The following is a 27328-nucleotide window of genomic DNA, read 5'->3' on the forward strand; positions in this document are numbered from 1 at the left end:
GAGGAGCTTGGTGATGCAGCGACGAACGTAGAATTGAGAAATGGCTATGTTCGACTGGAGTGTAGATCTCTGATGTATCTCAACACGTGGAATACAGTCCGTAGCCGTTGTCGCCAGAATGTAGAGTTGTTGCTTCAGGAGGATGGTAGAGTTGTTGCTCGCTGCCAGAATGTAGAGTTGGATTTTCGCCTCTCACTGCTGTCACCAGAATGTAGATCTGTTGTTTGTGATCTACATTAAGTTTGGTGAGACAAACGAGGTGACGGTTTGTTGGCTTTAATGTCCTCGTGTAGAGTGGTGCTACATTCTCGGAACAATTCTGAGGAGAACTCGGGGAGTTGCCAAATTCTATTTACAGGTACAAAGTGGCTTTTGCCACTACACTAAGCTATAATAACTTATTTTCTCCTATTTCTACAGCGTACAATCTTATTGCTACAATGTTCAATGCATGGACTAAGTATGGGCACTCAGTATTCATGCATGGGTCCATATACAAAGGGAGTGCATAAAAAATATATAATTTTGACATATGTTGATCTTGCAGTTTGGCAGTGTTTTACGCAGGTGTTCCGGCCGCTCGGCCCAGATGTCCGGGTGAGGTCAGAAGCGTTTGACCCCTATGACTACTGTCAGGTCCGACAACAATGGTGGGTCCCTTGGGAGTTGTCTGGGGATGTCGGACGTTCCATCCTGCACCAAATGTGTGTGTGCGCGCGTGTGCACGCTAGACATCTTAAGGATTGACTCTTTCTTTCAATCATCTTGCAAAAACACATAGATTATCGGGCACTAGGTAGAATATATTTGTTATCCATAGAAAAAAATAATAATTGATGGGCTGGTGACTCCAGGATCATGAAAAGAGTGAAATATGACTGTTATAAATTACCACACGGATAAAGCAAACGAATGGAGCCTATGGAAGAGAACGCTCAGTGCAAAGAAACGCAACATTTAGAAAATAGGCCAAAACAATAAGAAATCGTCATGAAGTTATAAAATTGGCGATGTAATGTTTGAAAAGCAATGTAGTTTCGATGAATAAACCAGTTTATAATTTAGTTTATGTTTATAAGTCAGTTTAATTATGAATTCACGGTATGTTGATTAGGAGTTTTAATCAGAGAGAAATATATGTCGCCGGAAAATATACAGAATAGCGGGAGACAAATTAACTGCATGTGTATCTAACAGTAGTATTTCATTATATGGATGAGGATATGATGAAATAAGTAAATAAATAAATACATAAATATATAAATAAATAAACAAACAAATTAATTAATTAATAAATAAAGAAAGAAATAGATAAATAAAAACAATATCTGATCTGGCCCAGACTAGAATATACAACAATGGCTTGGTCATTTCGTAAAAATCAATATGTAGAAATATTAGAGAAAATGCGTCCAGAATGACTGGCTGATAAGATATAAAGAAAGATAGAGAAAAATGGGATTAGGTTAACCACACTGGAAGAGCTAAGAGAGAGGGGTGATGTAGTAATTTTTAGAATAAAGGAATAGAAAATATGACAGAAGATCTATTAACGTCGAATAAAAGGAGAAATGATCATAGTAAAAAAAATATATATATACAGAAGCCAGTGTTCAAAATATCCTAGGCAGATTCGTCAATTCTTGGGACAAATTAGAGGAGATAATCTAGTCCAGGGGTGGGGAACCTTTTTGTGCATGAAGGCCACCTTACAATTCATCGTCCCACATAGAGGCCGCACTGATTTTTTTTTTTTTTTTTCAATTATTTTATCCCTTTTTAGGGGACGGTGTAAGTTTTCCACCCCCCTCCCTAAAAATTCAGTTTAAAAATATTTTTTTAATTTTAAAAATATACATATGTATAAAAATCGTTCCAATTTCTGGGAGTGACATCACTGAACACGGTTAACTTTGCTTTCGTCTATGTGTGTGGTGTACGTTTCAGGTGTATAATGATTTCAGACTTTAAAAATATTCAAGGTCTTTTAAAAAAAAAAATAATAATAATAATAATATGCATATCAAAGGCCGCAAGTTCCCCACCTCTGATCTAGGCCAACAACATGAGTTCGAGGTAAAGTTTATTAAGTGTTGATATAGATGGGTAGAGTCTACACAGAGAGTTGCTTAATGGTCACAAAATGGTGACGTGTCCGAAGCTGTCGCAACTGTCTATGTAAGGGAGTCTATATAAAGAGACTGTTGGTGCATCCGAATGCACAAGCCAGCATATTCAGTGAACAAACATAATAAATTGGAAGAATCAATAGCAAATAAGAGCGAGCAGAGGCGCACCCAGGAATATTTTTCGGGGAGAGGGGAGGCGAGGAAAAAAATCTAATGCAAGTCACTTTTATTTACTTCTGTGCATTTGAAATAGACAGTGGAATGATTTACTTGTATAAACAAAACCTCATGCATGATTGCAAATAATTTTGTTATGGTTATTATAGTGACTGCATTAATAATATAATTGATTACGAAATGAAATAGCATTAATTTGATCTGGTTATATAAGAAAACAAAGTGGAATAAGATGACTAAATACTAACCAGTATGTAATTAGAAAGTACATTGTTACGATTGTGTCTGAATTACAGTAATACAGGCAGATGTGGAGGGAGTGAACATGAGGGGACGTCCTAGGATGAGATGGATGGATGGGGTGAAGGGGGCTTTGGGGAAGAGGGGAATGTATGTTGAGGAAGGACGGGAGAGGACAGAAGACAGGGGTGAATGGAGAATGGTTGTGTATGGATGATGTTGTGATGCATGAGGTGGAATGGGTGGGGGGATGGGGGGTGAGGTAATATGTGTGAGCAAAATTTGACGCAGCCCGAAGGGATTTCTCCCCGTCTTCTCCTTTTATGCGGGGGGGACAGAGAGGGGAGATCGCCGATTGAATGAAGCGGCCTTGCAGTGGATGTGCTGTGACTTGCGACACTACCTCTGACCCAGGGCAGTGGACAAGGTGAAGGGATGACCCGTCATCCAAGAGGTGCTAAGATGAGAGGGAGGGTGGAGGGGAGTGGAGTGTATTTAGGGATGGGATGGGTGGGAATGATTATATGCCTTTTTCTTTTTGGCTACCTCTCTTGTAAGGGGGAAAAAGCCTTAGTATATGTATGTATGTATGCTTATAAGTAAATATTGTGTAACGAAAACAATAAATACACACTTTTATAAAAAAAAAATACTTAACTATTAGTAAACAAAATTGCAAATAAACTAGAAACACTTGAATTGGACTGGAATATCAATGCAATACAATATTAACATAAAATGTTTCAAGTGCAAAATGTAATTTAATGTTTACTTACAATTATATCGATGCTAGCATGCTACTGCCTGTTAAAGTTTGAAGCACATTTTCCTAACGCGAGCTTTTGAAGCTAGTTCAGCAATTATTTCTTCTTTATTGGTCACCTTATTCCTATGATTATTCACGAGTGCTATGCCCGACAATCTTTATTCGTGCATTGTTGACCTGAGGTATGTTTTTAATTTTCTCAGGCAGCTGAAACTACGTTCAGCTTATGTTGGTGTAACTGGAAAAGTATAAAGAATCTTAACGAGCTGGAAGATGCTGGGATAAAACCAGCGGCGGCGCCAGGAATTTTTAGTTGGGGAGGCTAAGGGGGGGCTGAGCAAATGTTTTGGGGGGCTAATAGTAATATGATAATACACATATATTATCCTCATTTCAGAAGGGGAGGGGGTTAATGGTAGGGCTAGCACTGATGGCTGACAAATCTTTAGCCCTGGCAATTAAAAATTCCACTTAATAAAATTATTTCAATGAGTGTTTTAAATGTTCAATTTGCTCATTTCAGTTGGGGGGGCTAATGGGGGGGGGCTGGCCACTTTTTGGGGGGCTAAAGCCCCCCCCCCTGGCGCCGCCACTGGATAAAACACACCAAAGTTTTCAAGGGCCAGGCCTTCTGATCATGGATTCTCTCATTACTCAAGCGACTCGCACATTCTGTGTTCCATTTATGCCACCATCTTTCAACTTCCCCATGCAGGTCAAACAACGTTCGAGACAGATCTCCTTTATAGAACTCAGCAGCTTCCTTCACCTGATCAAATGTGGTTTTGCTAACATACTTTGGAATAAGATATTGCAGGCGTAGAACCGTCTGGGTGTGAGTGCCGAATCATCTTCGTACTTGTTGTAGCAGGTTATTCCAAGTATGGCAAGATATAGACACGGTAAAGGAAACATGGACTGGAGGTGAAGCTTTTATTCCTGACGTTTCGTCTAACGACTTTCTCATTCCTTTGAGAAAGTCGTTAGACGAAACGTCAGGAATAAAAGCTTCACCTCCAGTCCATGTTTCCTTTACCGTGTCTATACAACTTGTTCACATGGATTTTCATATGGCAAGATAACTGAAATCCTAAAGTAGGATTCAGATTCGAGTGTTTCTAGGTTTGATCTTTTGGTTTGCTTTAAACACTGCCGTGGCACTTGCATTTGTTCGCCTAACAGATTTTCGGTTTCCACGATAATTATTTGGAAGTCCTCCTCAGCACTAGTTCGGATGGATGTACAGTAAGTGTCTCCAGGGTGTTATTCACTTCTTCGGCACATTGGAGTATGTCGAATTTGGGATTTTGGAGCTGTACTGATATTGGCAGTAGTAGTTTAGCAAAGCGCTCACACGCACAGAACCACTACAAACCGATGTGCTGTCATGGCAACTTATTTGTGAAGCCTTTGATGATGCTGTGTGATCTTTCCAGTCACATACTTCTTCCAAAGTGTTCACAATTAATTGGTAGAATTCCTTGCAACGAATAATACTGTCGTGGGGTTCAGACCATCTGGTTTTACAGAGAGGCAACGACGTCGTGTGAGATTACCCATAATGCAGAAGACTGCTTCTGTTCAAACCCTTTGGTATCAAATTCTCTCATTCTCTTGGCGCTGGCGCGCATGAAGTTCGTGATTTCCTTAACTGTTCCTACACAATTATTGACATCTTGCACCTTTACAGCTTGACACACTACCAGACTCAAGACATGACTACTGCAGTGGGTGAAAATTGCCTTTTTGTATATTTGCCTAGTGTGTTTGAACACCGTTTGTATCTCCCCTCATTGCTCCACGTCCTTCGTACACCTCTCAGAAACCTGAGATCCAAACCATATTCTTTAAGTTTGGAAACAATTAGCTCTGCTACTGCTTTGCAAGTGCCATCAGTGGCTTCCTCAAATCCTAGGAAGCCCTCATGGACATTTCCCTTCATTTCTACATATCTTACCAGCTCCACTCTTAGACTCCCTTTCGCCTTTTACTAAAGATTTCCGTGGAGGGAAACAACATAATGAGTCTAGACAGTTTTAACTTGAGCCCCCTCTGTGGGCTGTTTGTTGATTTTCATTTGTCCTGCCGTTGTTCCGAACTAAAACTACTACAAAGTCATGCCCAGGTCCGTCTGTATATATATATATATATATATATATATATATATATATATATATATATATATATATATATATATATATATATATATATATATATATATATATCAAAGTGACATAGTGATATACATTAATGTACTTACCGCTATGAGACGAAAAACCAATTCAACAAGCGCACAACAGACAATGAGCGGATAGTGTATTTACAAGGAAGGACATTTTTTTGGGGGGGAGGGGGCTATGGGCCCCTTGGCCCCCACCCCTGGATGCGACCCTGAGCACGGGCGAAAATTATTTGGCCACAGAATGACTTCCTGGATCGTATCATGTCGCAACTCTCTGTATGGGAATAGGCGGGATCCCATCCCCGTATAGATAATATAATTTGGTATATATGTATATATATATATATATATATATATATATATATATATATATATATATATATTATATATATATATATATTATATATATATATATATATATAAAACACACACACACACACACATATATATATATATATATATATATATAAATATATATATAGATCTATAAATATATATATATAAATATATATATATATATGGCATTACAAGCAATGACAGCGATTACTTAGCTGCAGCTCATGGTAATTCTCATGATTGTCGCGAAGATACCTTGTCGTCCCATGGATAGTAACACATGGAGTATTATAAAGATACACACAAAACATACATTTGCATATTTCATGTTTAAATGCATAAATATCCAAGCCGTTCAACTAGGGTTCAAATACTCGGCAATTGTAATTGATATTTCGAACTTTGTGTTCTTTTCATTATGATTATCTGCACTTCATGTATATTGATGCAATGCCAAATAAACTTACTTACTTACTTATTTAGTAGTTGTGCATTTACATATTTCATATATAAACAAATACATATTCTACGTGATATTGATAAGTGCATAGCAATCAGTCTCTAGACAAATGATAATTAGGAATGACATTTGAGCATGATGGGCATAGCAGTGAAAACGATTATAATGACAATGATAATGATGATCAAATATAAACAAATTCACTACACAGTGAAAAAATGCAGTGCAGTAATGCATTTGTGCTATATATGTTGTTTTATAGATAAGCTACCTTAAAACAGAATAATGTTAGATTATCCTAAAAGATCATCTCTCTCGAAAAAGACTCATGCAAAGCATTTTTCTGGAATGGTTACTAAGTTGTGTAAAACCTGCAAGAGATATTACTGAGCTGCTTGACTTTTACAAGTCCCGTTGCTTAGTCAGATTTCGTTATTCTTCCGTCTTTGCCTGACATCAAAACAAACATGGCCTCCGAACAGGATGGGGAAGTTATCGACAATTGGGAAGACTTCGATGAAAATCCAGTAAGAAATTAGATTTTGGAACCTTTGAATATGACTCTGAAGAGTATACGTACATCTTTATATGTGAACTAAAGTATTTTGACTGACTTTGATCCATTGTGGTATGAGTCCAATGTATGGATGTTGGTAGCGACTAGGGGGCCCAGTCCCCTATATAGAATAATGAGAAATTTACATTATTTTCTTTAATAAAAGCGTACTTTTACAGGGTTTTAAGTGTCTGAATTTCATATTACTGATAAATGATATCTAAATGTCCAAGACATATAGATCATGATATTGAGTGAATTGTAGCAAAGTAGCAATAAGGAATTCTATTGTTTATCTTTTATAAAAAAAAAAGTAGATCTGCTTTGAGCAACTGATACAATGATTGCATACTTTATGGAAGATATTAAGAAAATATGTAATAAGATGAGTGATGGGCAGCACTTTCAGTTCATAGTTCATAAAATGCATATTATTAATAGTATAGCATGGCTAGTACTGATTTCAGATTACTTCTTTACATAATTCATGGTGATTAATGAGAATGTAGTAGTAGTTTAACACCCTTGAATGGTCACATGTATGTAGGGTAGACATGGGATGTGTTGGCAAGTTATACGTTTTAGTGTTGTCCTCGTATTTAGTGCATAGTTGATTAATTCACAATTATTTAGGACATCATAATTCATGTTGATGGTTGTATTTCATATAAATAGTCTATAATAATTGTGGACTACCTGGCTGAGAAGATCTCCCAAGTTAGGATGTTCTTGTTTAGGATTTTCTAAAGTTGTTCCATCCATAGTATACCCTATATGGAGTACAAAATACATAAATTCTATATAGTAGTTATTTAAGAAAACGTAGTGATGTCCCTATTGTTGACTAGTCTGCTCAAAAAGTCATGCTTATCACTTATATTTTACTTTACTTAATTTCTACTTCTCTTCTTAAATCTCGCTTTTACCACCGCAGTGACTTGGCTCTTCATTGCAATATTGTCCCATAGGAAAGAAGTAATGATTAACTTGGAATATATCAAATACTATCTTTAACACACACACACCTAGACACATGCTGTCTTCTAAAGTGTCACCAATAGAATTTGGTCAGTTTAAACTGATATTGCAATCACTATGTAAACAATACACTTTTTTATTAGTAGTTTGATTAATATGATGCTTATTTGAAAGAAAAGCCAATATTTGGCAGTGACAATTCTAATATAATGTAATCTGAACTAACTTAAACAAACCTAATCAAGGGCCACAGAGAACCTAGGAAAAGATTTAAGATGGTATTATCAGCAACATTATTGTCTTTCTTTACTCAGCATTTATCTACTCTAAAACAAACAAAAGAATAAGAAGATTAGAAAACATTATGCCTAGGGAATTTGTGCCCATTTTATGTAATTTACTATATATGAGACATTTGTATTGAGATTAAAATTTCAGATACAGTTTCAAGGTGGTGGGTCTCTGGCTGATGAGATCTGTAGCAACATGTAGTTAAGAATTTCAAGATAAAGCTAGCTTTTTCCTCATACACACACATATTGACCAGTGATGTTTTTATCATGGATGGGGTTGGTATGGGGGTAATATTTTTATAGTCAGTGGAAGTTCAGGCATCAGTTGTTATTATTATGAAAATATGTAATAAAAGGTTTAAATCCTGTGCAAACAGCTTAAATTCTTATCTTCTGCTGTTTGGCATTTCTGTGGATTCTTAACCACTTCAACATGACTCAAATTCTTGCGCGCAGCATTGCCTGCCAAATGTACAATTCATCACACTACTTATTTTATAAATTATAATCATTCTCTTTTACTCTGAGTAATAGTAAACACAGAAAACGTGATAAAACCAGTTCACAGAATCCAGGGGTAACTCATGTACAATTGCAAAAAATACATATAATCAAGATGGTGACGCTGGCATCCTCTTGTACCTACTAGTGCCTCATGACATGAACATGGGCATCATCGTACCAAAGTGGTTAAAATACATGATGGATGATGGCAACTATCACCTAAGTTTGTGGAAAACTTGATACTAGGAAAATTGAAAACCACAGCCCAAGAGTAACCATTAGTCTCTAGCCCTCCCATAGATTTCTTTGGGCTGTTATGTTTTGTATTTGTGTGAGTCAGTTTCTTAGTCAATAGTTAGTGAGGAGGAGGAGGAAGGAACAGTTGTCACTGTGTATGTAAGTTTGTCAACAGCTAGCAGGAGGAGGAGGAGGCAGCAGTTGTCACTTGCCAACTTGTCAATCAGTCTGTTGTCCTGGTTCTCTCACACAGAAACCAAAGTCTTCCCCATAGAACATCACATGAAATTTATTGGTATGCAAGAGCCCTCAATTTTACTCATCTCATTGTGTAACACAAGTACAGGCAACTGAATGATAAAATGTAGCATACTACTCGTACATCTACAACAACCTACTACCTGCACCACATCACATAGCCATTCAAAGACACATTCACATGGCTGGTTGGTGTAGTGGTATTGCAATTGGCCACAAATTTAGTGATCCAGTGCACTGTGAGCTGTCACTCAAGTTCTGGTGGGCAAGGAGTTGGGAATGGGTTTGTCTAACAGTCCACAGTTTCTTCCAAAAGGGGATCTATGGGAAGGCATAAAGAACATTAGTCCCTCTGGAAGATGCATGTTTCCAGTGAGTGAAACTTAGGAAACAGTTGTTGTTATTGCACAGGGACAGTAATGTGCACAAACATTGCAAGGGGCAGATGCTTTGGGCTGGAAATTGGGCACTTCACTCTTTTGTATTATTTGTATTTGGCAACTATCCGGTAGGCTGCAACACCATTTTCTACATTATAATTTCTGAATGGTAAGAAAATGGAAAAAGCCTGTGAGAAATCATTTTTAATTTATTTTATATATTTTTGTGAAGGGCACTTTTGGGGCACAGGGCAAAGGGGCAGGTGCTCGGGCACCCCTGCTCTGTACGGGCCTGCACAGGGAACAGGTTTATGTTTCATCGTGTAGAGACACGTTGGAGGATCCAGCTCATTTTTTGTGCCGAAAGGTTTGCTTATTTCTCCAAAAAAGGATTGGCTCCAGTCCAGGCATATAGTCTTTAAGTTGAAGTATATTTTACCTTACTTTGTCTGGAAAGGACTTCACAAAGAGTCACAGTTTGGAGGAGTCAAATGCATAGGCTTTATCACCAAGGCTGCATTTTTCTTCAGGTAGATGTGTTGTCTTTCTCCCAGTTATTGTTGTATGATGCTCACCATCAATATTGTTGCAAAAAGTCCAGTAAGGAATGTTTATCATGTTGGTAACACAGTGCAGGGGTTCAACATCCTCAACTAGGGAGGTGATTTTATGATCAAGTATTGTTTCAGCCTGGACTGTATCACATCTAAGCTATTTCAAATATTTTTCCATCTACATGCATATATCAGAGGCACTTTCCCCCATACAAGGGCGGTAGCCACATGTCCACTCCCATCCATTTCATCCCCACCCATTCCACTCCCATTCACCACCCCTCCCTCCCTCTTTTATTGGCTCCACCTGGATGATGGGTCATTCCTGCATCTCGCCCACTGCCTGGGATCAGAAGCAATGCAACAAGACATAGCACATCCACAGCAAGGCTGCTTCATTTAATTGGCGACCCCCACCCCCCTCCATCCCCTCATGCTGAAAAAGGGAAGATGGGGAGAAATCCCTTCGGGTTGTATCAAAATCCCATTTGCACATACTCCTTCACCCCCCCCCCCCAATCCTCCACCAATTCCCTTCCATGCATCACAGCATCATTCATACACAACCATTCTCCACTCACCCCTATCTTCTATCTTCTCCCTTCCTTCCTCAACAAACATTCCCCTCTTTCCCAATGCCCCTTTTACCCCATCCATCCATCTCATCCTTGGTCACCCCCTCATGTTCACTTCTTCCACCTCTGCCTTCCACATCTCTTTTACTAATCTTTCTTTACTCATTCTTTCCATGTATCTAAACCATCCCAATACTCTTTCATCAACCCTATCTCCCAACTCCCTTTCCACCCCGCTCTCCTCCTCACCTCATTTCTTACTCTATCATTCTTAGGCATTTCATTTCAAACATATTTAAACTCTTCCTCTCGTATGTTCCATGTTTCTGCCCCATACATTCCTGTTGGCACAATTACCTCTTCATATAGTGTCCTCTTAGATTTTCATCTATATGGAATTTTATTTTTCCGTATCCATTAGACATGTAGTCTTTCTCAACTTGTTCTCATGACCCCTTAAAGACCTCCAATCCCTAACCAGAAGATCTCTTCTGTCAATGTAGTCTACTCCTTTTAGTGATATAAATACTATAATTATATCACCTCTTTCTCATCAACCTTTCAAAGTTGGCCGACCCAGTGCTTTTAATCTTGCCTCAAATGATTTATCTGCCAGGCTGGAAACCAACTAGGTTGTTGCCCTTTGTATTCTCTGTCTTGTAGATAACTTCACTTGGGTAGGGACTAATAGCTTTTCATCGCCTTTTTATCCACATAGTGAAAAGTCACTTTAATTTTCTGCAGCATATCATGTCTCTCTCCCACAATCCTGAGGATATGTCTGTCAAGTGACAGGTTGTCTTTTATCAACAATCCTAGATCCTTCTCCTCTTTAGCTTTTGTAATGGATTAACTTTCAAAGGAATAGTTTAAGGATTGTCTTTTGCACATATTGCCCTTTTCCAGTATTTTATTTTATTTATTTTTTATTATTATTATTATTATTATTATTATTTTTTTTTTTTTTTTTTTTTTTTTTTTTTTTTTTTTAAATAATTTTACATTGTTGCCTTCATGTGAAAATAGTGTCTAAATCTTTTTGCGATTGTCTACAGACTTTTCATTCTTCAAATGATTTTTGCATCGTCTGCAAACATGTTGTTGTTGTTGTCGTTCCCTAGACTGTCTGTCCGAGCAGTCCCGTCTCCCCCAAGGAATGCCACAGCCAAAACTGGGTTTTCCCACAAATCCTTTATAGAGTGTATGTTGTGTTGTTTGCGTGCATGATTGTGTATAATGCAGTGTTCCATTATGTGTTGTATGGTATGGGGTGAAGTGTTACATCCTGGGCAGCTGTTCACAATGCGGTCATCCAGCCTCTTCTGGTAGCTTAGAAGTGCTGGGTGGTGGCCGCACCGCAGTCTGGCCAAGTGGACTCTGTCCTTTCGTGGGAGAGAGGATTCAGAAGGGTGGATATCAGGGGGTCTGGCATGCAGCAGTGTGTTGTCTTTCAGTGTGTTAATGGAGCGGTGAGTGATATGATTATGAATATGTTTCTGGAGGCTGGTATTATGTGGTTGTGGAGGAAGAGAAGAGAGTATTTGTGCATAATAAAGGTCTTTGGGTGTTGTTTTAATGTTTCTTAGTGTGTGTGGGTGTTCTGCTATGTAGTGTAGCGGGTGTGATGTGTTTGTGGTGGCTGCGGCAAGTGTTTGTGTGCCTCTCATGTCGAGGTGGTCCTTGACTTTGAGGACTTTTGTTTCATGGTGTAAATGGTCTGTTGGTGTTGTATTTGTGCAGCCTGTAATTGTTTTTAGGGCATTGTTTTGTATGATTTGAAGGGTGTTGTGGTGTGTCTCACTGAGATTAGGAGCCCATGCAGGACTCGCATAATTCAACACTGAGTGAGAAGTGTTGCTGTAGATTTGGTTGGAGCTATTTTGAGTCTGTTTGTGATGAACCATGTGTTGAATGTATCTGCAAACATGTTGATATAGCTTGTTGTACATTCTATTATGCCATTGACATAGCGTCAGCCTCATAAAGAAAATGCCTAAGTAATTTGTCCAACTTTTCAGGAAATTGGATTTTTTTTTTTTTTTTTTTTTTTTTTTATAAATGTACGTAATGTTCCTCCTACCATAGTTTTAACCTCCTCAGACACTAAATAAAACATTGGAAATTGTACCACAAGGAGCAATGAAAAATTTATTTAGAAAAAAAAATAATTCAGAAATTGACGAAAAATGACTTAGGCAATTTCTTTACGAGGGTGACGATAGGAAACATTGGTGCTAGCACTGAACCTTATGTAACTGCTGTTCACTGCTCTCCATCCTGACACCTTATCCTTTACTACTGTCCCCATGTACCCTCTCATCAAAGAATTTTTCATTCATCAGAGTAGTTTGTCTCTTAGTTCTCTAATATGCTCCAATTTCTGCATAAGTTGGTTGTGAGGTACTTTATCAAAAGATTTTTCTAGATTGAGGTACACATAGTCCACCCAGCTTTCCCTATCTTGCAGTACATTAGTCACTTTTGAATCAAAGTTGGTTTGACATCCATGACCTAAATCTGAAGCGAAATGTCTCTCAGAATGTTCATCTCTTCAAGGTATTTGACCTATCAACCTTTCTCAATCCTTTCACATAATTTAACTATTGTGGTGCCCCTTTACTTTCACCTTTGTGAATTAGAACCGCATTAGCCCTTTTCCAATCATGTGGCACTACGCCTTCTTTTAATAAACAAACAATAAGACTGTTGTTCCTCATATTCTTGAAGTATCTAGTTTGAGATCCCATCAGGTCTAGAGACTTTTGTCACATCCAGTGATTCCAAAATATTGAACACCTTCATCACTTCTAAATTTGTATGCTCTAAACCCAAATTCTTGGTTCTCTATCCTAAAAAAAAAGAAAAGTGTTCTCCTTTGAAAAGATATTGAAAACTTTCATTCATTTATTTCTGCCTGAGCTAAGGGTTCCTCAAGGACCTGACCACCCATTTTTAACTTGGTGATTACCCTCATCTCAATTTATAATTAATAAACCTGTAAAACAGTTATGATTCATCTTCGCATTTATCTACACTCCATTCAAAATAACTTACTGCCTCCCAGTGGATTATTGTATAGTAATTTCTAGCTTGTTATAAGTTTGTTTTGTTATATTGTTTCTTCTCATCCTCCATTTTTCCCAAGCCATGTTTTTTTTTTTCTATCTCTTACCTTTTGTTGAACCTTTTTTTTTTTTTCCCCTTCTATTAGGAATTCTCCCCGTCTTCTCCTTTTATGCATGGGGGGACGGAGAGGGGGGGTCGCCGATTTAATGAAGCGGCCTTGCTGTGGATGTGCTGTGTCTGGCGACACTGCTTCTGACCCAGGGCAGTGGACAAGGTGCAGAGATGACCTGTCATCCAGGAGGTGCTAAGATAAGAGGGAGGGTGGAAGGGTGTGGAGTGTATTCAGGGATGGAATGGGTGGGAATGATTTTATGCCTTTTCCTTTTTGGCTACCTCCCTTGTAAGGGGGAAAAAGCCTTGGTATATGTATGTATGTATTAATTTATTACACACATTTGTTCACTCTTAGGTTGTAAATGCCAAGAAAGATTTTCCATTTCCTCACTATACCCATGGTATTCGTGAATTTCTCCCAGTCTCCTTCTTCAAAGAATCTCTTTAACCTGTACAGCATCAACAGCATTAATTTAATGCTGTGACATTCAACTAGCACGAATGTCAATGGTGTTAATGTAACACCACAACATTTGACTAGCTTCATCGTCAACTGCATTAATTTAACACCATGATAGTTGCCATAGCAGTTGCTTCCAAACAAAATGGCTTGGGTGAGCTGCTCTGTTTCCATACATCATCACAAGACATGATAATTGTATGCAGTGGTTGGAGCCTTTGGCAACCCAGTTATATAGATTTTTGACAAGTTGTAAATGTACCTCGGTAAGCTACATATTTTTGGTGTCATGGGTTGATTCAGAGCTACCCACACATCCTATTATGACCTTGTAACACTGCAGAATGCTGGGTGAGAACTGGCAACAATTTGTTTTCACGTTTTGGGTCAAATTTTGACAGTTTGAGAGCTGTTTCTGTCATTAACTATTTTATTTTGGTTACATGACATTCACAAGGTATATAAATTCAATAAGATGGTATATATATATATATATATATATATATATATATGGAAAATGTGAATGAGAGGGAAAAAATATGTTAAATTTATTACCTTACCCTGTCAACCTGCTTACTGTAGGACTACATGTTTCCCTGATCTTGTTCTGGCACTGGTCGCAGATGTATATATTCAACTGTGAGGACTGTTTTCATGCTTTAACTTAATTTTATATTATCTTAAGACAAATTGTGCAAAAAAAAAAAAAAAAAAAAAAAATGGCTGATGCCAGCATGTATCTGAGCTGACAATGTATGGGTTAAACTTGAATAATTTGTCTTCCCAAAATTAAGTCTCCCTCGCCTACGTGATTCATCCCTTTTGTTTATTTTCTCATTATCCAGATGAAAGTCAATTGTTACATGGTCACTTTATCCTGTGGGTTAAAAGTAGTTCAAGGAGCTGATGATGTTTGGGTCTTTGGTTAGTGGTATATCTTATCTCGTGGGAATATCACTGAATCATTGTGATCTCCATTGTTATAGTTAACAGTGTATATCTCCAGGAATCTGCCTCACCACTTACTTTCCATTTCTCCCAGCTTATCTCACTGCAATTAAAATCTCCAATAAGGACTAAAGTGTTACTTGTTCAATAGTTTTCTTTAGGAGGGAAGTTGTGTCCAACAACATTTTTTGATAGTCAACTTCATTCTAAGCTCTTGTCCTGGGGTGGGGATGACATATACCACCATGAAGTCTCTTCTATTCTGCCCTTTGGTTCAAATATTCTGATGGATTGCTTCAGCTTTTGCTTCACTCAGATTTTATTCTTCCATTGTCATTTCTTACAACAACCGTTTCTCATCCGTATAGTTTTTCTTCTCTGTGTCTTCTACAGGTGTAGCTATTGTTCCCTAGCTGTAGATCAGCATTATTTGGGAGTTTCGTCTCTACTTAGTACAAAATGTCAAGCTTGTGTACTTGCAAGTAATTATTAATCTCCAACCTGGCCAATAGTAAACCATCTACATTAGTATAAGCTACTTTAAGTTTCCTTGTAATGTTTCCAGTTTAGTATTGCCCTCTTTAGAAACCATTTTCTCACATTATGATTGATAACTCTCTCAAAAAAAAAATGCCTTCATCTATCCCCATTTCATTTTTGACCTTGGCTTCCTCTAAGAACTTCCGTGATTGTGAAGTTTATTTTTATTTGCCTCTTTTGTAATCCACATATTATTTTTTCACTTGTTCTAACTTCCAAGCTTCCACAAGGAGCTAAGAATGAGAGTAAGGAAAGGGTGGTGGGTGGGAGTGGGTAGGTATATGTCTTTTGACTTGTCTACGTCCTGTATAATGGTGAAAAAGGCTTTGGTATATAGATAGCTAACTTCCAAGACTTGCTTATTACTTCATTTGCTGTGGCTTGTGATTTTAGTTTTATTTTCTTTTGATGCAAGCCATTTCTCTTGTGCCAACCTAAGTATGCCATCAATGTGATCCATTACATCTGAATAATTTCCCAGAAAAATAGGTAATTTCTCCAGCTTTTTGCATCTCATGCTTCTGATGTACCTTCTGTGAAGTGATGTGGTGTCACCAGCTAGAAAGTATGATACATTTAGTCTTATTAACTACATCTCAGACAAGAGTTTCTCTTTTATCTATGACCTTTACTATTCCTTCATTTAGCCTATTAGTTTCTCTTCTCTGCTGCTTTATGATCTCTTTGAAGGTCACTGTGTCTTGCCAATCCTCATTTGTTATTGACCTGGCCTCTTTGAGGAAACTAATTCTCTCATTTGTCAAAGTTTCCTTTTCCCCTTTTTATTTTAGTCCCTATGCTGGGTTGTTGACTGTTATTGTGTAGTATTACTTGCACAGTAGTGTTTTGGGGCACCCCTATGGAGCAAAGCCATGCATAATTTTTTTCTATGTTAGAATAATCTCTACGAGAGGAATGATGCTACTTTGATACTCCAACTATCCCTCTGTTATGCTGTTCCCTCGTAAAACTGTTCTGTACCACTTCCAAGTATATTTTTTCCCTTTTGCCTCTGTACCCTTTGGTGATGATGATATGGTTTAATGTCACACACTCCCCCCCCTCTATCGGGAGGCTATGATGGTGCCCCTCACAGAGGGCTTTGTAGCGTGGAATTTAATGAACCATGCCCTTGGTTCAACTTCGCTGGTGGCAGGATTCGAACCGCCCTCACCTCGACCTTCGCCGCAAGTAACGACACCCTAACCCGCTTATCCAGCGAGCTCCCCTTTGGTAGGGGGAGGGAAGAATACTGCCACCATGTTTCCCATGCGAGTCATAAAAGGTGGCTAAGTGGGATGGAGTTATGGGACTAGGCATCCTGCTCTATAAAATTATCCTATGAGAAGTCAAGGTATAAGAGGGTCTGGGAGAAGATTTCTTATCAGAACTGTAGGATTTGGGTAATTAAATGTGCATTGGTGTGGTACAGATGAGAGTAAAAGGGAAGAGATAGGCAATATATTTGTGAGAAGGGAGATGGATATGTTGGCATCAATTGAAGCTTTGTTGAAAGGGAGGAGTGATTTTGAATGGGAGTGTAGTGAGCAGGGTGTTGGGAGTGAGGAGAGGGCAGGGGAGGGAATAGGGGGCCGTGCTGGTGATGAAATATGAAAGCACGTGATGGAGTGGAAGGAAGTGTCTTTAATGTGGATGAAGATGAAACTGGGATGGGAGATGTGGGTATTTGTAAGTGCACATGGGGCTCATAGTAAGAAGAGTATAGAGGAAAGGGAGGTTTTATGAATAGATTTGAGTGCTTAGAGAGTTTTGGGAGGAATGTCAACATAATAATGTTGGGAAATCTCAATGCTAGAGTAGGGGATAAACCAATAGATGAAGTGGTATGAATGTTTAGAGTGCAAGGTAAAAATCATAGTGGAAAGTTGGTGGTGGAGATCTATTTAGAGAGTTGATGATAGTTAACACAGTTAAGAAGAAAGTTGAGTATAAGTACACATGGGAAAGGGTGGTGGATGGAAGGATGATTGTTAAGGCATTAATGGACTATGTAGTGGTATCCAAAGGAAGGATTTAAAAGTTTTGGATGTCCATGTTCTTTGGGAAGAGAGTGGAGAAGCTGAGAGAAGTTTTAAGAGGTGGTGATAGAATAGAGGTAGGAGTGGAAGAAGAATGGGTGTGTTTCAAGGAGGAAGTCACAAGGTGTGCAAAGATGGTGTGTGGAACAATAAGGATGGGAGGGAATAGAAGAGAAGATAGTGAGTGGTGGGATTATGAAGTGAAGATGGTAGTAGAAAAGAAGCAGCAAGCAATTAGGGATTGGCTGCAAAGTACTGTAGGACTCGGGAAGCATATGAGTGATACAAAGAAAAAATAAAAGAACCAAAACATAAGATAAAGGAGGCAAAGAAGAGAACAGATGTAAAATAGGGTAGGAGTATGACAAAACTGAAAATAATAAAAAAAAATGTTCTGGAAGGAAGTTAATAGAGGAAGGGGAGGTGGGTCAGGCAGAGGAAAAAGATAAAAGGTGCAGATTGAAAAGATGTTCATGGAAATGAAGGCAATGAAGGGAAGATGGGTAGAATATTCTAGAGACCTGTTGGATGTAGAGGAGGATAGAAATTGATTGTAGCAGTGGGAGGGGATAAGGAAATGACATTGATGGAAGAGATATAAGAAAAGATTAGGTACAAGGACCTTTGAAAATGATGATACCAGGTAAGTCACCTGGGTTGGATGGGTGTCTGAAGGAGTGTCTGAAGAAGGGAGGTACAGTAATAGTGGACTGGCTAGTGAGGCTGTTTAACCCCTTCAATACGGGCCAAAATTTCGCGGGCTGCCAGACGTGCGATGTTGTGTCATAATACTCGCATTATAAAAAATAAAGTTACCGCTGTATTGCTCGTTCTCTTTCACCCATGAATTTTGATAACCATAGAAAATATGATGAAGCCAGTTTACAGAGTATGGGGGTCACGCAGGTACAACTACAATATATATAATCAAGACGCCGACATCGGCATCCTCGCGTACCCACTTGCTCTTCATGATGCCCACGTAGGCATCATCGTATCAAAGGGGTTAATGTGTGTCTAAGGGGGGGGGGGAAGAGTACCTGAGAACTGGAGGAGTACCTGTATATACACTTTACAAATGAGAAGGGAACAAATGTGATTGTAACAATTTTAGAGGGATCAGTTTGTTGAGTGTAGTTGGAAAGGGTTTTGGGAGGGTTTTGATTGATGGAATTAGGAAAGGAACAGGAGTAACTGGTGATGAGCAGTGTGGGTTTAGGAAAGTTAGAGGATACATGGATTAGATTTTTGTGGTAAGGTAGATTTGTGAGAAGGATTTGGTAAAAGTTTAGGATGTTTTTTGGGTCTTTATGGATTTAGAGAAGGCTGACTGTAGACTTGCATTGTTCTACATTGGTTGGAGGTATTGGAGATAAACTATTCATGGCTTCTGGTCTTTATTTTGTTGCTGCCATGACTGGTGCTTTCCATCAGTGAAGATGATGAAGAAAATGGTGGCAGTTGCCAAAAATATATTTTACAACTTAGAATTCAAATAGTGGTGGTTGCCAACAACATTTTATAACTTATTTTAACATCTTCTGTTTATTTACATCTATATACATAATGGAACTGAGTATAGACACTCGGTATTTACTTTACTATATATCTTTCCATATAAGTAGTGATGAAATTATGCTACCGGCTGTCGTATGGTAACATTGTATGGCCGACTCCCCTGTCGGGATGCAGGTGGCTTGATGGTTGATTTCTGAGGTCAAGTCAAACTGACCACAGGTCACATCAGGCAATAGGTAGTCCATTGCTACTCCCAGGATCTGACATCAAGTAGCTAATACATGTGTGTGTACATATGCACACTAGCATAGAATGAATCTTTGAAATTCGGTTTACAGTCATTTTTTGCAACAGTTGCTTGGCACAGCTGCCACTTGCTGACCACAGCAAAGTGAATGTTCAAAGAAGATAAAATAATTTGACATATAAGATAAATGTGCATGGATTTTGAGTAATTTCATTATAGGAAAATTCTACTGTTTAAAATGAAAAATTTACTTAATCTTAAGAACATGTGGAAGTAGATATTATTTCTGTTCACCTAGGTAAGATGCAATCTTATGAAGGGGTGGCCCAACTGTGAAGGCTGTAACAGGGGAGAGGATTAATGGGGAGAAGTTGAGAGGGTTGGTGAGGGTCCTCTATAGTAGGGGTAGTACTAACTGATGATGGAATGTTTTCTATGTCAAGGCCATAGGGAACCCTCTTGATATGATCTTTGTGCAATACAGTCTCTGTAAGATTGCATAACCTGAGTGCTTTGACTTTATTATTTGACTCCTGTCCAATGATATGAAAAGGTCCAGTGAATTGAAGGTGGAGCTGGGAGGTGGGGATGTGGTTGAGGGTGTAAACAATGTCTCCAAACTCAAAAGTACTATTTCTGGTTGATTTGTTATGCTGATGGGCTATGTTGTCCTTAGATTGAGAGTGGAGAAGGGTAATGTATGGATAATATTTTGATACAGCTCGAAGGTGCTCCCTTCACTATTTTGTGCATAAGAGAACAGAGGGAGAGGGGGGGTCACCATGTAAGTGAAGTGGCCCTGCTGTGTCTTGCTCCATTGCTTCCGACCCCAACAGTAGGCAGAAGAGACGGGTTACCCTTCTTCCATGAGTAGCGTAGATAAGAGGATGGGAGTGGAATGGGCAGGAGTTGGTGGATCATTCCTTGTTCTGCCCTTTTACAATGCAGTGGTGTTTTCCCAGACAAGTGCAACTCCTTGACACCATGGAAAGACCGATCCTGGTAAGAATGAAATCACATTTGCCTTCCTTGCCAAACAAACATAACTTCAAAGTTGGCCATTCTATCCTCACATCGCTCACAGAACTCACTTAACAATTGTTAGATAATTCTATGCAAAATCCCTCAAACCTACATACCATACATATTGCACCATAGTACATAATCTCACCCCACAGGATGCCTCAAGAAACATACTTTCAGCATACTTACAGATTTTCTAACCTTCCCCAAGCACTACACACCTTAAAGAAATACATATACGGAATTTAATGAAGAAACTCTACTCTTGGGGCAACATTGTACTAAATCAGGTACCCATAGATATAAATCCTTAAAGGAAAGTCCTCACAAACCCACTAAAACCACTGTAGCCCACATAGTACAAAGATAATACAACACTTGTGCTTCTCCTGTCCCAGTTTAACAAGTCCTCTCTATCAGGAAATACTTGATAGAGAGGACTTGTTAAACTGGGACAGGAGAAGCACAAGAGGACATGGAAAGAAAATAAAAAAACATAGCTACAGAAGAGATCTGAAGAAAAACAGTTTTCCACATAGAGTGGAAGACACTTGGAACAAACTGGACAAGGAAATAGTGTGCACAAAAACAATTCATGAGTTTAAAAACAAACTAAACAGTGCAAGATAAAAAGGCAGGGCACCACAAGCGTAGCTCCCCTTTCCGCAAAATACAACTAGGTAAAATACAAAATTGGTCTGGTAACACATTTTATACCCAGGATGCAGTCACCTTATGGAAGATGTAGAACATATCTTACACTACCCAGCATTTGCTCAGTTCAGACAGCACCACAGAGTTTCATTCTCTGAGGGAACTATGGAGCAATCTGGTGGTCATGGGTTGCCCATGAGAAAGATTCAAGGCTACAAATAAATTTTATGGTAACTTTTCATTTATACATAAATTGTTACAATGTTAGGGTTTCTTTGTCTTACTTCCACAGAAATACTGTGGACCTCTGTATTGTACAGATTTTTTGTACTTATGGTAAGTATAATAAAGTCATTGTGGCCATATCTAGATGTTTTCTTTATATCGAAGGTCATATACTGGCCTCAACAGGGTCTTTGTTTATTGAAATGGTGTTTATGCTTGAGTGTTCCTATTAATTTCATGATCTTAGCTGGTATTTAATACAATCAAATATATACAATAAACTATGATTTTGGAAGGGTTATGATATTGTCCAATTGGTATTGCAATGCAAATTTTATTATGAGTTATGTAATATATCTACAAATAGTAATAACCTGATCATTCTTTTCAGCATCAACTTGAGAAACAGATACAGCAAATTTCAATCAGGTCAGAAGACAAAACCCTTAAACCTTGGTAAGACTTGATGCAATCTCTTTGTTTTTGTTATGGGTATTATTGCCTGAAAGGTGGTGCATTTTCACAAATGCAGTGGGCGGGGTACAGGGATGACCCTTCATCCACAAGGAGCTAAAATAAAAGAGGAACAGATGGGTGACAGGCATGGAGTGGGTGTGTGCCTTGGTTAGCATCCCTTATTAGGGGTAGAAGCATCTTGGTATATAGATAAATATTTTCACGGCATTTTTATATTTGCTGTCATGTATTCAAAGTTACATAACTGATGATGCAGATTGTGTAACCAAACTCAAAATAATTTACAAAGATTAGGTTTTAATCACAAAATGATCATGTAATGTCAAGCACAGCAATCCACACTCATGAGCAGTTATTGTAGTCCAACTTGATACTGCTCTGTTCTACCAAAGTATAAGTTATATGGTACTATATCCACCTTACTGCATGTTGATGATTGTAAACCTCTGCCTATATGCAACCTTCTTCTATTTATAACCATCTAATAGCATGAAAATAAAAAATGTATCACGGTTGGAAAATGTTTGGTAAATGTAAGAACACCATGAGAAACTTACCTCAAACTATTGTTGTTGTTGTCATTCCCTAGACTGTCTGACCACACAATTCCATCTCCGTGAGGAATGCCTTGGCTGGAACAGGGTTTTTCCACAGATCCCTTATAGAGTATATGTTGTGTTGTTGGCATGCACAATTATGTACAATATAGTCTTCCATAATGTGTCGTATAGTGTGGGTTGAAGTGTTACATCCTGGACAGTTATATGCGAAGATGTCATCCAACTGCCTCTGGTAACTTAGAAGGGCTGGATGGTGGGTGCACTGCAGCCTGGCCAGGTGAACTCCATCCTCTTTGGGGAGAGAGGATTCAGAGGAATGGATATCAGGGGGTCTGGCATGTAGCAGTGTGTCATCTTTCAGTCTGTTGATGGAGCAGTGAGTGATATGATTATGGATATGCTTCAGGAGCCTGGTGTCTGGAGGAAGAAAAGAGAGTATTTGTGTGTGATGTAGGTATTTGGGTGTTGTTTTGATGTTTCTTGGTGCGTGAGAGTGTCTGCCATGTAATATAATGGATGAGTTATGTTTGTGGAGGCTGTGGTAAGTGTGAGCCTATCATGTCAAGGTGATCCTTGACTTTAGGGACTTTCATTTCCTGATGTAGATGGTGTGTAGGTGTTGTATTTTGTGCAGCTTGTGTGACTTTGAGTTTGAATTTCTATTGTCGCCCGAGTGAAAGACCATGTGTGACTCACTGTACAGTACTACCTCTCATTAACAGATGTTAATTAGCTGTGTTTGCGGTGTTTTTGCTGTGTTTTTAGTGTTTCTGGTGCTGTTGTTTAGTGCTGTGCAATCACTATGCCACCCAAAAACCACTCCAAATCAACGAATTATTCACATCAACGGACACCGTTACCCCCCTTTTAGTCCGTTAATGAGAGGTTGTACTGTATGTTAAGAAGAGTAAGCATCCCCCCCCCCCCTTCATCATCTGTGAGGTGCTAAGATGGTAGAGGTAATGAATGAATTTTGGGTATGGGATTGTGTAGGATGAGTGTATACTTTGACTTGTTCAATCCCCATATAAGGGGAAGTCTTTCAGGATGTATCCCCTTATGTACAACTGTTTTAGAGTTAGGGCCCACTTGATCTCTCCAATACGAGCTGAATTCTTGCACATCGTTAGGGTGCCTGAGGTACCATGATTCGATGATGCATCACAATACGCGTGACATAAGATATATAGTTATATCTGTAATACAGGTCCTCTTTCACCCTGAATATTGATAACCACAGAAAATGTGATAAATTCTGTTCACAGAATATGGTGGGCACTCGGCTACAGCTACAAAATAATTATCATGACAGACACTGGCAGTACAGTGAGTCCTTATACAGTAATTCTTTATCTGGTGAATTCACAATTACGGTATTTGGTAATTACTACCCTCGATTCTGTTTACGGTAAGAAAAATTCACAGATACAGTATCCGCTCGTGTTTTGGAGGTAAAATTAGATATTTTGAAGAGGAGCAGGGAGAAGGTACGTTTGCCATAAGTCGAAACTTGGGTTCGGTATACGGTAATTTCAATTTGCAGTAAGGTTTTCAGGAACGCATATGTACCCTATAACGAGGACTCACTGTATACAAATTTCGTCTTCACGACACCAATGTCTGCATCATCATATGCTAAGGGTTTCAAATCTGCTACCGTAAGTTTAAATTTTCAGTACTGATTCAAACTATGCATTTTACTGTGTAAGATTGGAACTGAAAAACAAGATAAACATTCTTTTGGTCTTTATTTGAAGTAAATCCAGCAGTCTGCAGAAATTATACTCTCTCTCTCTCTCTCTCTCTCTCTTTTGTCAGGGTGGAGAGGAACATGAGGGCACCAAAAAAGCAATAAAAAAAAGTAAATAGGAAAATGAAAATATAAAAAAATAAATAAATAAAAAGATTAGAAATAGAGATGCCCATAGAATACCGAGAATAAACTCTGTAGAAGTGCATCAATATGTGGAACAACCTAAAAGATTATAGCAAAAAAAAAAAAAAAAAAAGTAGTAGTAGTAGTAGTTCAAAAATCTAGTTTTATTAAAGGAGACACATAACTTCACAAGCCTTGCTCTTTTCTGTTACATTGCAATTATTCAAATACAGCTCGGTAAAGATATATTTTTATGACATAAGATGGACAAAGAGGATGATACTATTAGTGAATCAGCATATTTAGCCATCGTGGAATAATGCCAAGTCTCATGGAACGCCACAACATAAGGAGGTCCCAAATCTGAAAAGGGTTGATGGTTTTAATACCAAGTTTGTTTGGAGAAACCTTGGTAGAAGTTACAAATCTGATGTCAAGGTGACATGAGAAAAATTAATCAACCAAGCTTATTTATTTAATTGGAAAATGAAACTGTGCAAGATTTTGAGAGATTCACTTGTGTGAAGGGAAAATCTGAAAAAGAAATAAAATAAAATAATGATAAGTTGTAGAAGATAAGTCATAGAAGAATATTACATACATATACCAAAGGCTTTTACCCCCTTACAAGGGAGGTAGCCCCCCCAAAAAAAACAAGTCATAAAAACCACTCCCAACTATTCCGTCCCCATCATACTCCACTCCCATCCACCCTCATCCCTCCTTCTTATCTTGGCACCTCCTGGATGATGGGTCAACCCTGCATCTTGCCCACTGCCCGGGCTCAGAAGCAGTGCCGCAAGACACAGCACATCCACAGCAAGGCTGCTTCATTAAATTGGTGACCCCCCTCTCCATCCCCTCTTGCAGAAAAGGAGAAAACTGGGAGAAATCCCTTCGGGCTGCATCAATTTATTTCTCACACATAGTCCTCCACCCCCCATCCCTCACCCACTCCCTCTCATGCCTCACAGCATCATCCATACACAACCATTCGCCATTCACCCATATCTTCTGTCCTCTCCCGTCCTTCGTTAACAGACATTCCTCTCTTTCCCAATGCCTGTTTTACCCCATCCATCTCATCCTAGGATGCCCCCCCATGTTCACTCCTTCCACCTCTGCCCTCCACACCTCTTTTACTTGTCTTTCTTCACTCATTCTTTCCATGTGTCCAAACCATTGCAATACTCTTTCATCAACCCTCTTTCCCAACTCCCTTTCCACCCCATTCTTCTCCTCACTTCATTTCTCACTCCATCCAATCTAGTAACCACTATCATACTTCTCAGGCACCACATCTCAAACATATTCAAACTCCTCCTCTCTTCCTCTCTTATGTTCCATGTTTCTGCCCCGTACAGTGCTATCGGCACAATCACTCCTTCATACAATCTTCTCTTAGCATCCATTCCCAAATAGAAAATCATGGATTTATCCCAGGACATCAATCTGATATGTGTAAATCATAAAATTTTAAGAGTTCGATATTTAGCTCAGTAGCCAATTGTTATTGTGCAGTATAAGGAAAGGTAAGTGAGGAAGTAGGTAAGTGAATGGTGGAGTGGAAAGTTTCTTCTAGGTTAATGTAGATGAAGGTGAAACTGGGAAGGGAGATGTGGGTCTGTGTAAATACATATGGGCCTGGTAGTGAGAAGAGTGTAAAGGAAAGAGAGACTTTTTGAATATATTTAAATGAGTGTGCAGGGAGTTTTTAGAGGAATGTCAGTGTAGTGGTATTGGGAGATATCATTGCTAGAGTAGGGGACGAACCAGTAGATGGAGTTGTTGGGAATGGGAAGTGCCAAGTAAAAATCATAGTGGAGAGTTGATGGTGGCGATGTGTTGAAAAAGAGTTGATGATAGCTAACACAGTGTTTAGGAAGAAACTCAAACATAAGTACACATGGGAGAGGGTGGTGGATGGAAAGGTGGTTGATAAGGCATAAATGGACTGTAGTGATATCCAGGTAAAGGATAGGAAGAGTTTTGGATGTCAATGTTCTTTGGGGAGTGGAGGAATATCATATAATTTTTTGGTGGAAGGCAAGTTGAGAATGGAGGATAAGTGGAGAAAGGAAAGGGTGGTCGGTAGAGAGGTGCTTAGAGCAAACTGTTTAAATGAGAAGAAAAAGTAGCAAAAATACAAGGAAAAGCTGAGAGAAATGTGGGAGGTAATGAAGGATAGAGTAAAAGTAGGCGTGGAAAAGGAATGCGTGTGTTTCAAGGAGGAAGTGACAAGGTGTGCAAAGATGGTATGTGGAACAAAGTGGATAAGAGGGAATAGAAGTATTGTAGATCCAATAAATGTGGTAAGAGAAATGATGGAGTGTTTACTTGTTTACAACTTTTAATTTCACAGGGAAAATAACAATATGTGTCTCACTCTCACTCGAAAGTTACTTGAATGCCCGCTCGTCTCTGACTGACTGCGTGACGCTTTCACGCTGGGCAATATGCACAATAGAAGGTAGGGTAGTGAGTGGTGGGATGATGAAGTGAAGAAGGTAGTGGAAGAGAAGAAGCATTCAGGGACTGGTTGCAAAGTAGGATGAGAGAAAAATATGAGAGGTACAAAGAAAAAAAAAAAGAAGCAAAACATAAGATATAGGAGGCAAATAGGGGTGCAGATGTAAAATGGGTGAGGAGTATAACAGAACATTTTGAAAGTAATAAAAAGATGTTTTGGAAGGAAATAAAGAGAGGAAGGGGAGGTGAGCCAGAGAAGAAAAGGTAAAAGGTGCAGGTGGACAGATCTTAACGGAAGAGGAGGCGGTAAGGGGGAGATGGGTGGAGTATTTTAGAGAGATGTCGAATGTGGAGGAGGATAGGGATTGATGGTAGCAGTGGGAGGTGATAAGAAAATGATAGTGATGGGAGAGGGAAATAGAGGAAAGATAAGAAAATATGAGATGCAAGTGGCTCTGGAAATTATGAGAACAGGTAAGGCACCTGG

General features: G+C 38.8%; 1 protein-coding gene across 2 annotated transcripts in view; it reads left to right on the top strand.

Annotated features, from left to right (window-relative positions):
* Positions 1-6659: 6659 nt before the first annotated feature.
* The window catches only part of LOC143036852 (SUZ RNA-binding domain-containing), a 40179-nt gene continuing 19510 nt past the window's right edge, over positions 6660-27328 (top strand). The window contains exons 1-2 of one of the 2 annotated variants that reach the window (XM_076204714.1): positions 6660-6817; positions 21851-21915. In XM_076204714.1, the coding sequence (XP_076060829.1) occupies positions 6758-6817; positions 21851-21915 (125 nt within the window). In that variant the 5' untranslated portion in view covers positions 6660-6757. The remainder of the gene's footprint in view (positions 6818-21850; positions 21916-27328) is intronic. The other variant, XM_076204708.1, reaches the window with a different exon arrangement.

This window comes from Oratosquilla oratoria, chromosome 2, assembly GCF_046742065.1.
Source record: "Oratosquilla oratoria isolate Oo_2021 chromosome 2, ASM4674206v1, whole genome shotgun sequence".
NCBI classification, from domain to species: Eukaryota; Metazoa; Arthropoda; class Malacostraca; order Stomatopoda; family Squillidae; genus Oratosquilla; species Oratosquilla oratoria.